Below are 15546 nucleotides of genomic sequence, written 5' to 3' on the forward strand. Positions count from 1 at the left end.
GGTAGAATAACAGCCTGAATAATTATGGCTGTCTTGAAAAGACATGATGATGATGATCTTCTAATGTGCTCTGCAGACACCATATAAATCCAATACCTCACAGATTTCACAGTTAAGTGATACACTCCAGATTCCATTTTATGGTATATGTCACTGTGGGCTGCCCAAATGCTGCTGTGACTAAACAGCACAGGGAATTGTGTTGAAAGCTGGCTGCTGCCTGCCTCATATGTGCTGAGAGGGACGAGGAATACTGTGGAAAAGCATCTACCATGCTCCTTGAGCATCCTCTGTGATGGTACCTGAAAGTGTTCCCATCAGTAAGAGTGGGCAGCTGTGTGAGCTGCAGGCAGGAAGGTGAAGGGACAGGTGATGCTTCTACCTTGCTCTGGGAAAAATCATCCCTGTGACAAGTTGTGATCTGAAGCCTGTAAAGTGCACTCTGGGGTGACCATACCTAAACAAAATGTTTGCGTAGTGTTGGAGAAAAGAGCATTTAGCCCAGCCATAATTTTTGTTTGTTTGTTTCACTCAGTGTTTGAATGTACACCACTGGTACTGAGGGAGTGACTCTCCTGCAACAGTCGCCCTGACTCCATCCATCACAGCAGTGGCTTCGCTGCCAGCTCTCTGCAGCAGCTGGTTTTCACCCACAGCAGCTGCTCAGCCATTTGTGTGCAGGTTACCTGCCGCAGGGCAGCGCCAGCAGCAAGAAGAGGCTCAGCCTGTCCTGGCTGAGCAAGACCGTGGGGCCAAGGGACAACAGGGTGGGAGGGGGCTGCTGCCTGTGCTCTTCTCCAACACTAACAGACTTCTACCTGAAACTCATCCAAGCAGGAGGGATGCAATGCAGTAGGATCCATCTTAGGAGCGTTAGGTTCTCTTGCTAACATCGGCGTGTTAGGAGTTGTTGGGTTTTGGTTTGCTTTTGGGTTTTTGTGCTATAGCGGTGTGGTTTTTCTAAATTCTGAACTTTCCTCATTGGAAAACTAAAGCTGGTTTAGAGTAGTGTCAAGCTATTTAGCATAACATACAGGAAATGGCAGATGAGGAACAAAAAAAGAGAAAAATGGTTGTGAGTGTTCTCTGTCAGCTACAGAAGCAGCTCTGTCTGCTAGAGTACCTCAGGCTGGATGCGCTGCCTGCTTATTCTCTTCCTATTTATTGCTACTCCTGATACTCTTAAATTAATGGCAGAAACATAGACTGAATGTTAATGGAAGTTGAGGCCAGGGTTCACGATGTGTCGTTAAGTAAAAGCTGGCAATCTCCCAGAAACTCTCCTGGGAGCTATTTTACTGTTGCATATTAATGAAAGGGACAGCTGGATCCAGAAGACTGTTGTAACAGGAAAGCTATTAAGAACATAGTTGGGCAAAAGATGATTTTCACCTAAAAAGGAAGTATAATAGCAAAGCCAGTGTTTTTCAAGGCTTAATGAGTGATTTTGGGAACTGCAGTGTTGTCTGTGATATAATTAAACACTAAGGTCCTAGTATGGTGGCTGTCTTCTGGTCAGGTTTGGGATCAACAGAGGGGTGTTGGAAAGCTGTAGGTGACGTGTATTAGCAGCAGATAACTTTGTCTTCCTGATTTAATTTTTAAGCCACTCTCTGCTTAGGACACTTCTGGGTTGTGTACATTTCAATCCTGAGCCAGAACAACAGTGAAAATCATTTTTGTAGCAAGTTTCTTTTGAAATCAGGAGTACTTTGACTCCACTGGTGCCTTTGGAGAGCCTTTATTGGTATCAGCCCTCCCTCTCTTTATTCCCTTTCTATATTGCTCCATGTTCTCTCTGGGTGTTTTATTAACCTGCATCCTGCAAAAATTCAATAAAAATATACAATTTTTCCCTTTCTTTCCTGCTTCTCCCCCCCCCCCCCCCAGTGCTGTCTCTCAGAGACAGAACTCTGGGGAAGGCTCCTTTGGTTAGTTATGAGGAACAGATGGGAATCAAGAAAAGGCACTTTCTGTTCCCATACCCACCTAAATTGGAGGTAATTAAGTTACAGTGAGGCATCATTTACGTTAGCAGTTTCTTTGGTGAGATCAAGGCTATTAAGGGTACATGCAAGAAGCAGCAGGATTCAAGTCTGTGGTGCTCTAAGAAATAATTGGAATTGTGTTTTCCTAAATGCATTTGCAGGCAGCCTTGGCAACCAAGGTCCAGAGTGGGACAGTTGAGTCCTGCACAGTTACTGTGCTTTTCATCTCTGTGGCTCTCCTCAACTTTTGAGCAATCCTTGCAGATGTTCTGATGAGACAGGTGAACTTCTCCCTTTATAAAAGAAGAGAGTGAAATGGAGCGTGTAGCTCCTGGTGGTAGGAAGGAGACAGAGAAGCAAGATGGGAATTTGAGATTTCCTGACTTAAATGTCAAAGCTTATTATTGTCACTGTCATTTGGCATTCATTTCTGAGCCGCTGGGCAGGTTCAGCAGCACAGGAGCTGTGATGCTTCAGCAGAGTCTCAGTCAAGACCTCAGACAAGCCAAGACCTCTGGTTTAAAGGCAAAACACCCTCATAAAACTGTTTCTTAGCCCACCGTGCCTGTTCTTGCAAGTTTTCCTCTTGCCTCACTTCTGCAGCCTGAGGTTTCCCTACCACGGTTTCAGCTTCAGCAGCTGCTCCCAGGCTGCTGCCTAGTTTTGTCTCAGGCTGTGTCCTGTGGGGGCCATCACCCACAGTCTGATGGCAAGGTCACAAGCACAGAGCAGCAAGCTGTTTGCTCAGCCCCTTGTGTCTGCCCGCTCTGAGTGTTTGCAAGGGATGTTGTAATTAGCACCAAGCCAACTCAGGTTTTCTTCCTTCCTATTCTTTCAACAGTCTTCTGCATCTAACAACTCTTTGGTGGGAAAGTTTCATGCCCAGTTTCTTATTATTATTTCCTCTATTTTATTTTCTCAGAGCTTTATTCCCACTGTGCTTTCTCCTTCCCAGATGGAACCATGGTTTATATCAGTGTTATATGTGCTTGTGCACCTTCTTCGTCTCTTTAATTCCATGAAACAACAGACTCACTTCTTTGATCTCTGTGCTTTGGAAGAATTGGCATTTCCTTTCTCTTCTGTCCCATGGGAAGGTTGATCACCTTTCTGTTGTGCTAGTGGTTTGTACAGCTCAGGGAGATGGCTTTGGAGAAGCAAGCATGAAGCAAGGTTGTTACAAATGGGGAAGGTTAGCCTGGGAGGACCCATGGGAAGGTTGATTGCTTTTCTGTGGTGCTAGCAGTTTGTACAGCTCAGGGAGATGGCCTCGGAGAAGAGAGCTTGAAGCATAGTTGTTACAGCTGGGGAAGGTTAGCCCAGAAGGACTGCCTGTTTTCAAATCTGAGTTGTTTTGTGTTGGGTTGCTTGCAGCTCTGCCTAATGTTGTTGCCTTTTCAAGGCAGGAGCTGCTTGCTGTTCTGTATATGGAAGAAAGGACCCTTTCTTCCTTCTGCAGCATTTGGACACTACAGCAATATTATCTTTGCTGTCAAGATCCATCATTATGCAGCTATTACCTTCTAAAGAATTAAAAAACAAAGTATAGTAAGACAGAGAGACCCTTTCACAGAGAAAGTTGTCCTGGGCATGACCTATCCAAGGCACCCATGCCCTGTCCAATGCACCAATAACTGAAATGTACGTCTTCCAGCCGCACAAAGTGCTGTCATTGAGCTACTGCATTGGCTCGTAATACCTCTTCATCCAGTAATTTCCATTAGGATTTATTCTTTTTTAAATTATATTTGGGGGGAAAAAAAAAATCTATTTTTATGTCTGTCCCTAGCCTTCATGGAGCGTTATTCAACAAGTATAGGAATAGAAGAAAGTTAATTTACGATGTCTTCATATAAATTAATCTCCTGTTTTCTCCTTATATTGTAAGTTATCACCTCGTTTATTATATGCAGCTCAGGGGTGAGCAGTTTTAAAAAGGCCTCAGACAGTTATAAAATGAATGGTGTGAGGTGTCAGATACATTTATTAAAAATGCAGGAAATAGGGGGGAAAAAAAAGGAGGATGGAGATGTATAGTGTCTCAGTCGCCACCATCACACACCTTCTGTATCACAATTTATCCTCCCTTTCAGTGAGTTCTGAGTAATAATTTCATTGATGTTGTTGTGCATGGTGCTCAATAGAAATATATTTTAAATATTTAAGTTGCACAACTCAACAGCTCCTTAGTTGAGTCTGTCAAGAATTTGTTGTGTGAGACACCCCTTAAAACCCCCCAAACTATTTGGCCAACACCGCTAAACTTAGCACCATTTTCACTTTTCGGTGGTGGTAAATTATTCATCTCACAAATGCTAAAATTTGAAATGTTTATGGAAAAAGCTTGTTGCAGTAATTACCCTTACTCCACTTTATTGTGAGCTTCCTGCAGCATTTGTCTTAAGGTCCTGGTGCTTCCTGATGTTGGTTATTTATCATACATTTGTGCTGCTGGCAGGTTGATAGGTACAGTTGGCAGCTTCATACAAGATTCATGGCAGCTTCATACTTTTTTGAGGAACAAAATGAGGATGCAGAAGCCATGGGGGAGAGATATGTGTATTAAAAAACCCCAATGTGTTTGTGACTATGTAATACAGATGTTCACTCACATACCAAGGAATGCAAAGGTGTTGATGAAATAGATAAAATTTTTGCCAAAGATAACTGAAGGTCAGAAGGTTTCCAGCAATAATTGTAGCATCTGTGGAATTGGGAAATTTAAGGAGAACATGTACCCCACTCTGTATTCAGATTGGACAGCTGCAGACATTATAGGATAGCTTATATTTAGGAGTGTGATTTAAAGCCTTTCAGTCTCTTTTTGCATTTGCCACACTTTGGCAGTGAGACAGTATCAGTGACAAAATCAATTCCAAAGATTAGCTTTGCTTTTACAGCCCCATAGCTAGGCATTTTTGTAGGTGTGGCAGCATCAGTGCAGAAAGGAGTTGGTGCTTCTGTGTTCTCTGCTAGCAGTTGCTCAAAGGTTATCTAAATTCAACTCCTTTTTGTTCCCTCTTCCTGTGTTTGTGTTTGTTCCAACAACTGCCGGTTAAGATACTCCTTATCAGAGATTGTTCTTGAGGAAAATTTCTTTCAGCTTCTCTCAGTTCTCCAGAAAGTTCTCTATGGCTGTTTAGGACTCTCACGTGTTTTAGGCACACTTTTCTATATTGAGCTTGAAGATTGGATGATGCTTAGACCTGTCTGGGTCTCAGAAAGCTCTTCAGGATCTTGCTCTTGGTATTGGGTCTCATTTTTCAAGTAGTAATTGGAATTTTCTGCAAGCATGAGTGTCTCATGTTAAACAGAGTGATGACAGAGAATAATAAAATGAAAAGCCCTTTTCCCTCAGGGCAGGAAAGCCTTAAAATCTTTGTTTAAAACAGCACTGTGAACTCTAACTACAGTCTCTCCTTCTCCATCTCTTTGATTCTGATATGCCATCATTTTACAGAAAGACAGTATAATTTCAGCAACTTTTTCCCCTAATATGAACAACTCGATTCTTTTCTCTGCAATGGGAAGGTCCCTCAAAGATGCCACTGATTTTTATCAAGGGATTTTTATACCTTTAGCCTTTTAGCCCATGGTAAATCACTTGACAACAGATACAATATTCAAATAATTATTTTCTGCCTTGCATCTAAATGCAGTCTTTAGGCTTCATCCTACAGGATTGACTTTATTTCTTCTTTGTAGGAGGGAAGTGAAGGTGAGAAGAGTGTGAAGCAGGGGCTGATTTTTCAGCTGATTTGTATCTGTAGTATGCAGCTGTCCTCCTGTCACAACTGAGGGCAGAGGTACCTTCCTTTGGTTCATTCCTTGACTTACTCTGAGTAGCTTTTAAATGGCAAAAAGTGATATGAAGTCCTGTTTATGGCATATGGCAATTACCATTTGGAGTCCTTTTGTCCCAGGTAACAGAGAGAAGCTCCAGACTGAGATTTTTGGAGCATCTTAAAATACATTCAGTTCTGTAGTGAAATTCACTGGTATTTGGCTGTTTTAAATACATTTTTTTTCTTGTTTGACAATTCAGCCTGCTATTGAAATTCACTGCTTTGTAGCGAAGGAAGGATGCCACTTCCTTGCTCTTTCTCAGTGTGAAAAAAGGAACCGTTTTTGTTTACCAGTGGTGACATTTCTTTTCAGTGTTTCTTGAGATTTGGCTCGTGATGGAGCAGTTCAGCTATGACAGACTCAGGGGGAAAGATTCACATCTTCAGCAGTGCTCGGCTAAATGCTGAGATGGTTGAGCAGGTCATAGCTGCCAACTTGTTCAGAGTGCTGCATCCCTCTTTTCCCAGAGCCTGTAAAGCTTGTAGAGGTTCTTACTTGCTGTGATCCTTTAAGTGAAGCTACTCATCCAGAGCTGTGCAAGCAAAGGTTGGCAGGTTTTTGTGTAAAGAGGAAATGCTATTTTATTTAATCCATCTTCAAGGACTGATGAATTTTGCCATAAGAGAAGCCTGGAATTTTCCTTTTCATACCTACTTGCACTGAATGGCTTGATACTGTCATGTCTGAGGTAGTGAGAACTTTTGGAAATGCCATGTCTGACACTGTCCTCGTGGAAGCAAGATCTGGATTTTCAGCACATGAATTGTTTCTGATTTTGTTTGTTTGCTAGAGGCAACCAGCTTGGTTGGTGTCACTAACATGCTTGACCAAAATACCATCCAAGAAAATACCAAGCCACTGCTTAGCAGGTATTTTGCCCAATTTTGAATGAGCTGGTTCCACATCATTCCAACCCAGCAAGAAAAGAGCCTTTGCCACTTCACATAAACTATGGGGATGCTGCCTCTAGTGCAGATCATGTTTTCATATGAGGAGAGTTTCTGTTTGCCTTACGAAATTGAATGTGAAAGTGAGCAACAAGGACTTTCTTCATGTAGGACAGGGAAGACAAAGTAGGACTAGAAAGCAGTGAGGAATATAACCCTTTCTGCAGTGGTTTGGTTTTTTTTCCCTTATGACTGTAAGTACCCATAATCATGGAAAAGGATCTCCTAGTTTAAGAAGATGGGGTGCTTAATGCCATGGTTTAGTTGATTAGGTAGTGTTGGATGATAGGTTGGACTCGATGTTCTCAAAGGTATTTTCCAACCTGGTCTGGTCTGGACTATTCTATTCTACTCTAGTCTATGAAGTGACCAAGCTAATTACCTTTAATTGCAGAAATGAGGAGGTTTGGTTGCTTTGCAGTCATTACTACCATTTTCATTCAAAAATGAAAAGCTAAAAGGCAGGAATTACAGACCAAGATCTGTCTGAGATAATTTTTGTTAAAAAAACAACCCCAAATCACAACAAAACCAACCACCCAAACTCCCCAAACAGCAACAACAACAAAAAACCCCCAACCAAACCTAATCCCCCTGAACTAGTTATTTGCATGCCAGACTTGGGATTTAAAGTTAGATTTTTGTGAAAATGTTAAACCTAATTAAAAAAACCTCTGAGTGTTGATATTTCTGCCTCTTTCCCAACTTGTAAATGAATTATCAAAATCCCATGACTCAAAACCAGATGATGTATGTTACGCTGTATTTGGATGTTGTAGAAGGACATGTATGTTGCACACCAGTCTGTGTCAGAGTAGCTGATCCATTAACTGGAAAATGATTTAAAATCAAGAAAATGCTAGTGGCTTTAATAAGAGGTACTTTCAACAAAAGATTGTGGAAGAACCAAAAAAAATCTATCTGATTTTTTTCTTTTCTTTGTAATGTGGAAGTCTTTCTGCAAGCTTTAATTAGATTTTGGTGGAATATGCTGTTTTAATGGTTTTTCATTAATGAAAACTGCTCATTGTCTGGTTGTACAGTAACAGGAAGAAAAAAGTAATCTTGGCTTCTATTTGAAGAGCAGACTGTGTATTAAAAATCTACTAAAAACATTGCAGTTATTGTCAGAGAGATTTTGCATGAGAAAAGAATGCAGAATTCACCTAGGAAGCATCAAGTAATTTCAGATGAGTGAGTGATAGCATCTCTGGTGTTATGTGTTGGTTGAAACATCCGAAGCCATAGTGTTGCTTAGGTTCCTGATCACAGTCTTGCTTTCATACCTTGGAAGCCAGCAGCCCATTTGCTCCTGATTTCCATGGAGATAAGGTCAGTCTCCCGGTGAGCTGATGGCAATTCATCATGAGATGGTAGGGCTGCCAGCCCCAGGAGATCAATGAGCACCGCACCTCCCTGAGCTGCAAGTGGATGCAGGACAGGGATTTTGGTAGGGCTGGAGGTACTGGGACTGCAGTGGAGAGGTGCTCCATCCTCTGTGTCAGCCCAAGCCAGAGAACAGAGCGAGTGTCCGTGTAGCTCAGTGCATCCCGTCACTGGGGCACCCTCCAGTCACCATCTTGTTTTGCCACCATGCTTTTGGTTGACCTAAGTTATGAATCCAAGTTTTCTTTCCTGTTGTCTGCACTTTGTTGTTGGGCTGAAGTACCAGTTCTAGAGGCAGGACGCTGACTTCAGATGTTGCCCCACCAGCTCAGTGGAAATGCATATTATCTGTTATCAGAGGTGAAGGCTCTTCAGTTGTTTGGGGTTTTGAAAACAGAACTTTTTTGTCAGCCCTTGAAAAATAGAATAGAATAGAATTAACCAGGTTGGAAATGACCTTCGAGATCAAGTCCAACCTATCATCCAACACTATCTACTCAACTAAGACATGTCACCAAGTACCTTATCCAGTCTCTTCCTGAACACTTCCAGTGATGGTTAATCCACTACATCCCTGGGCAGCGCATTCCAATGGCCGATCACTCTTTCTGTGAAGAATTTCTTCCTAACATCCAGCCTAAAGTTCCCCTAAACCTCCCGTGGCACAGCTTGGGACTGTGTCCTCTTGTTCTGTCACAGGTTGCCTGGGAGAGGAGACCAACCTCCACCTGGCTACAACCTCCCTTCAGGTAGTTGTAGAGAGCAGTAAGGTCTCCCCTGAGCCTTCTCTTCTCCAGCTCCCTCAGCCACTCCTCATGGGGCTTGTGCTCCAAACCTCTCTCTGGCTTTGTTGCCCTTCTCTGGACACACTCCAGCAACTCCACATTTTTAAAGTCCAGTCCAAATTAATTCCAGATCTTTATTTGATTAAAGCCATGATGCTTAGCATTAGAAAAACTAAATACAAACAGCCATAAGTTCCGCTGTTTCAGATGCGTAAATGTCACACACAGAATGAAGGGATTATTTTTTTTTTTAACTAGGTTTAAGTGAAACAGAGTCTTTATTTAGTGTCATGTTTTTATTTAAAAGCATTTATTTAAAGTTCTAAAAAACAAAGAATTCAATAAAGCAGGACAGGTGTAACTGCAAATGATTAATGATATAATTCTCAGTACTTTATAAGTGTCTAACGCTGAAGAGATTTATACAGTGCAGAATGGCAATTGTGCTTTGATGGAAGGAATAGGTAATCAATACTTGCAAGCTTAGAAAAAGTGTTCTATTTCCTCCTCTAATGATATAGGGTTTTTTTGCAAGGCAAGGATGTCTGGAGCATGAGACACTTGGAAGAAGAATTAATTTGAAATCTGTAGTGGAAGATCAGTTTCAATTAAAACTGCACCTGAATGTTCATGGAAAAAAGCAGGCAGCTAGGCCTAAACCTTCTGATGGCTACCAGTGAATAAGTGAATCCCACTGCACTATTTTTGATTACAGTTTTTATAGGGTTGGTGAGTTTATTTTTTCTGGGTAGGGGATATAATATATTTACTTTGCTAACAAACTCAAAAAATAAACCTTTTCTTTGCACCCTCTAGCCCTACTTTGCCTTTTCACACCAATCGTTAAAGCTGGGATGGCCGCAATCCTGTGCTGCTGGGAATGGAGATGTTTGGGTCGTGGCCTCTATTTCTGTCTAGAATTGCTGCCATAATGGTGTAGGTCATCTTGCATGTAATCATTTGCATATCAAAAACTTCTGGAAGAAATTAATGAAAAACCCAGCCCTTTCTAAAGTCCTGTGCTGATTTTAACTAGCAGGTCTTGAACCTCTAAATCAGAGCTTAGCCTTATGACTGTAACTTGGAATGTCAGGACTTGGAGTCACAGCATCAGCATTAAGTTGGGGTTTTGAATGGCAGAGAGAGTTTCATTGCATTAGGTTTTTCTTCAGCAATTCAGCACCACTATAGAAACATTTCATGCATGAAAACTAATACTATCACATGAAGACAGCAGAAACTGCTAGGCCGCTTTTTTGGTAAATTATAGATTTAGAAGCAAGGGAAGCTACTGTTTTTATTGTAGAAAGAGATGGGTTTCTATTAAATTAATCCAAACAAGTTGTTTCCATTTGTTTGTTTTTAAACAGACTTAATTTATTTTTGAAAGTGATACAAAGGCTATACAAGCCTTTAAAAGTCTGAGAAAAAGCACCTATATTTCAGCAAGAGTCAATCCTGGTACCTTAGTCACTGGAGGTTTTAATTCAACATGGTGGTTTGTTTGTTTACCCTTATTTTAGTCATTTTGACAAGACAGTTTTCACTGCAAAGTGGTTGAAAGCTGGCTATACTTAGGAAAGGGGGAAAAAAAAGTCTTTGTGACAAGATACATGGAAGGAACCCTACAGTCACTGTTAAAATAAATCTGCCTACTCCAAAAAAAAAAAAACCCAAAAAAATCTTTTCCAATTGTCAGTAAAATACTTGAAAAAGAAATATTTGAGTGCACAGTTCCTTTTGAATGCACAGCTGAAACCACTGTGATAGCCTCTGTGAGCAGAGTGCTTTTGAAAAGCTCACCCCATGTTTATAACAAAGCCAAAAAATGAGAGCTGGCAGGTTTGATGATTACGTGTAGTACTACACAGTTTAAAGCAAATTCCCAAATTTCATGGAGTAAATGCCGAGTTACATGAAAAGTAAACCTCAATTGCCAATTAATTCACTGCAAACTGTTTACTAAGAGCATCCTGATTCAGGAAAAATATCTGTTTGAGCAGATCACATTTGGTGTTCCACATGTAGGATTTTTAACAATTCTGTTCTCCTTGGTTGTGATACATTGGCAAATTACCTGGAAGTGGCTTATGCTGACAACACAAGTTGAACCATGAGGTAAATGAAACTGATTTTTAACCTGGAAAGATGATGTAAATGATTTTTTAAAAGATGTTGCAATTTGCATAATTCTGGTTGAAAGTAAAACACTATCTTGTTGGTTTGGTTTCCATACAGTAGTTGTGTGCTACGAGTGAAGCACAAAATCGTGCTATTGATTAAGTGTTCTGCATTAGCTCATAGGAAGTTAGGAAGAATGAATTTTGCAGCTGGGCAGATTAAAGCCTAGAGGCTGAAGGAACTAGCCTTTGCAACTGCTGGGTTTGGATGGCATTAATTGAATTTACATTGCCTTCTCAGGTGCAAGGGTGATAAATGTGTATCGGTGCATCGTTTACTGCTGTCTGCCTAGACATGCTGACTCTGTAGTTCAGAAGGGTTCAGAGGTACGATGCAGGTGTGACATCAGGGGTCTCAGGAGAGCAGAGTTCAGCTCTCAGTTGTAACTTGGGTTTCGTAGATGAGGTTGGCCAAATTGCTTCCCTTCTTGGGCCATCAATTTCCCTGTCTGTACATGAGGATATGTTGCTGATCCCTGCTGTAAAGCACTTCAAGAACTATGAGTGAAAAGTGCTTTACAGGAACTCTGCACTGTTTTTTTCAGGAGCTTATAAACTACTGTTTGCATTCATAGGAAGATAATCTCTTAGTCTCTGTAATAGAATTTAAGAGTGGGAGAGGGAGGTCATAGGACAATTTGAAATTCACTGGAGATCCTCCTGCATGTATTGCCGAGGGTCCCTGGTGTTACAGTACATCTACAGCTACATATGGTGGGAATGACAAGAGCTGAAACCTTTTATTGCCTGAAACCTTTTTTTTTTTTTTTTTTACATATTACTTTTGTTGACTGTTGCAGAACCTCACAGAATGGGCAGAGTGAGTTAAGGCTGTGGCAGACAACCACTGGCATGTTTAGTACTAGTTTGCAATACTACCTCTTGCAGAGCTCTACTACCACAACATAAGACACTGCTGCTTTTCTTCTCCCAGCAGCAGTGCTGGTGCAGTCCTGTTTTGAGGGGGTTGAGAACTCGATACTCACTAATCTGGAGCTGGCAAAAGCTCTGGAACAGGAGCAGGATGCTGCACTCCTGCATCTTGTGAGATGGGTGGACAGCTGTGATAGCAGTGAGTATCTTAAACTCCTAAAAATTACTTTAAATCATTATGCTAACCTTATGAAGACCCTGACATGCTGGGGACAGAGGCTGCTGGTGTCATTTCTCTTTGCAGCTGTAGAATGGTCTTCTCTTACTGACCTTGAATGGTGGCTAGTGATAACCTAGTAAAATATGGAATCTTATATTGCTTTCCAGAACTTTGACTATTCTCTGAAATTTTCTTAGGTAGAGAGTAGAAGGGTGTGGAGGGTAGGAGAGGTGACAGTATTAGGCTCTGTGCCTGCTTTTGCTCAGCAGCTATGTTATGTGGATGGCTCTGATGTGCCCAAATACAGCCACATATGGAAGACACTGCCCATCAGTCCTTACTGCTGATATGTGACTTGACTTGTTTTGAGAGAGTTTACATCAGGTGGCTTGGGCTGTGCTAATAAGGAAAGCAGAAAACTCATGTGAGAAGAGCAGCAAAAAAAAGTCTTACTATTTTCCTGACAGGTCATTGTCCTCTTTACTTCCTCCATCCAGAACAGTTTATATTTTTCTCAGTTGTTTACTTTACATTTACTAACATACATTGAGCTTGATTATTATTACTCTTTGTTTTTAATCTTTTTGAGCTCCTAGACCTCCAAAAGAAATGAGATCATTAATAAAGATCATATTATCTAAGCAGAGTATTGCACAAACACAAGTTAATGGGTAGCTGTTCCATTATTTGTCTCATGTGAGAAGGTAAACTATAAAGTAATATATTAAGGCTTGAAGCATTAGGAAAGTTCCTGTAACACCATGCTAATTGATAACACATGCACAAGGGGTACTTGGGAATTGCAGATAGTTTTATTGAACAGTAATTAAAAGAAGGCCATTGTTCCTTACTGCTGGAGGCAAAGTTGGAGTACTGCACAAAGCTGATGGATTTCAATCTCCTCCTAAGTTTACAAGTGCTAACCTCTTTCACATGTGAGAAGTGTAACTTCGGTGCAGTTACCTGGAGAGCTTAAGTGCTTCATCCTCTTTCTTAAGAGTTATCCAGGACTGTTGAGCCGCTGGGATGTTAACTGGCATTGTTATTTTTTAACAGGTACCTATGGTCCCGAGCACTGGGTTACTTCCAGCGAGAAGTGTGGAGGGTCTCAGCAGTCTCCCATAGACATCATAGATCATCAGGCCCATGTTGGAGATGAGTATCAAGAGCTGCAGCTTGATGGTTTTGACAATGAATCTTCAAACAAGACTTGGATGAAAAACACAGGAAAAACGGGTAAGTTCTTTTCTGTTTGTCTCCATAGCCTGCCTGCAGTCAATTAAAAATTCAAGCCGTGTTCCACCCTCCCACCCTCCTCCTTTTTCATTGTTCTGTTGTTTGGGTTTTGCTGCTGCCTTTTTTTGTCTTTTAAATAATTTTCCAGCAGCAGTCACCTATCTCTACCTCTGTATTCTCTGCAAAGCTACTTCTGCAGATTGATTTTAAGGAGTTTTTTAAGGGATTTTGTATGTGTATGTGTGTGTGATTCTCAGTATAAAATAATTCTCCTGGTAGTCAGTTGTTCCTCAGAATAAAAGGCTGTATCAGAGTTTGAAGGTGTAACCTTGAATTATCAGCTTTGGGAAGCTGTAACATCTAATCCAAAAGAATGCCGAGATGCAAGGCTCAGGGGGAAGGAAAAGGAGAAGTCTTCAAAATTGGAAGGTTTTAGAGAAGAAAGAGCAATAACTGCTCAGAATAGTGGGGGCTTATTAATGTGTTTCTGATACGATTGTAGCACTGTGTTTTTCATTGAACTGAATCCTTTTCTGCTCTGTCTGTTCTGGATTTTAGAGAAAAGAACAGTCAGAGTGCTGCTTATTTTTACCAAAACAGTTCACCAAAAGGTCAAGGTTGATTTATATGCAAAGCCGCATGCATTTGATTACTCTTTAATTCTAAAAATGTAAAAAGCAGAAATTATAAGGCCACCCTCTTCATTTGACAAGGTCAAATATTTTTAGGGAATTGGATTAAACCACTAATTAATTCAATTTTATTTATTGGAAGTGTATTTTTATCTTTATTAACATTCGACTTGCATCTCTGTAGTGCTCTGTGTAACGTGTCCCTAGTCAGAGATCCGCTAGCAAAATGTGGCAGGGCATCTACCTTCTCTGGGCATTTGCAACACAGCTGTGCACGCAGCATGACCTCAGGTACCCCCACTGCTTCCAGGGGACTTTGGATCTGAGCCACAATCTGCAGTCCAGCCAGCACTTCAGATCCAGTTCCAGTAATTCAGGATCTTAGCAGGAGTTGAGGCTTACTGCCTTTCAGATGAGATGGAGTGACAGGCTGTGATCCTGTTTGCTTCTACCACAAAGTAAACCCAGTTAGCATAAACCACTACCAAGTATAGCTTGGCATTTTGATGCATTACTGAGGGATTTTTCCAGCTTCACTAAATAAAATGCTCCTGTTTGCTTTGAAACCCTGACTTTGCTGCCCTTTGTTGCAACATGAGGTTCAGGCAAGGTTGAATGATATGGAAATTTGGTGCTTAATTAATCTATGCACGTTATGCACCCTGCCCTTTTCATCACAAAGGGGTGTTTGTAGTAACCAACAATAAATTTAATTAGCAATACCACAAAAAAGTGATGGTGCTGTTCTTCTAAGAAAGACACTAATGCTATACTATGTGTGTAATAAGAACACATTGCTGCACATATAGTAGGAACCCATGTTGAACCGAAACATGCCAGCAAATTTTCCAGTCTCCATGCAGTTGGCAATGAAAGCTATACCTTCAGTCTTCTCTGCTGGGTGATTGTAGCACTGCTGCTATATTTGATTTCCTCACCCATTGGGGTATGGATTTTTGCTGACAAGTTATTGCTTCACAGAGCAACAGTAACTGTCACTTTTCTTGGTAACTTACGACCTTTGTCTGGTAACGTGAAGACTCCTTTTGCCTTGCTGTCATCCTTGATTTCTTCTGCTGAGCTCTTAACTCCTCCCTTATTTTATCAAGCCCCAATCCTTTCCTTGGTTTTCTGACCTTTTGAAATAACTTGCTTGGGATTAATTTCTAAGGTGGTAAGTGATAGAGCAGCAAACCAAGTAGGATGTTTTGGCTTGTGGGTAGAACAGGGGGGCAGGTTGTGCCATAAATTGTGAAGCATTTTGGCAGCAGAGTCTTGGAGCAGATGGCCACATGAGACCTTCATATTGCAGACTGACAGAGACAGTAAACTAAGTATCTGTTTAAGCAATGGTGACGGATGTAGAGGGCATTTCTCAGCAATTAATGACTGGTTAAAGGAGACAGGGGTCCGAGGGAAAGCCAAAGGCCCTTAGCCTTGATGTTCATTAACT

The 15546-nt window shown here is 41.2% G+C and overlaps 1 protein-coding gene across 1 annotated transcript in view; it reads left to right on the forward strand.

Annotated features, from left to right (window-relative positions):
• The window catches only part of PTPRG (protein tyrosine phosphatase receptor type G), a 427661-nt gene that overhangs the window by 215772 nt on the left and 196343 nt on the right, over positions 1–15546 (forward strand). The window contains exon 3 of the mRNA XM_068154239.1: positions 13282–13461. Within this exon, the coding sequence (XP_068010340.1) occupies positions 13282–13461 (180 nt within the window). The remainder of the gene's footprint in view (positions 1–13281; positions 13462–15546) is intronic.

This window comes from Melanerpes formicivorus, unplaced genomic scaffold, assembly GCF_026170545.1.
Source record: "Melanerpes formicivorus ecotype bairdi unplaced genomic scaffold, bMelFor1.0.p_v2 SCAF_28, whole genome shotgun sequence".
Taxonomy (NCBI): domain Eukaryota; kingdom Metazoa; phylum Chordata; class Aves; order Piciformes; family Picidae; genus Melanerpes; species Melanerpes formicivorus.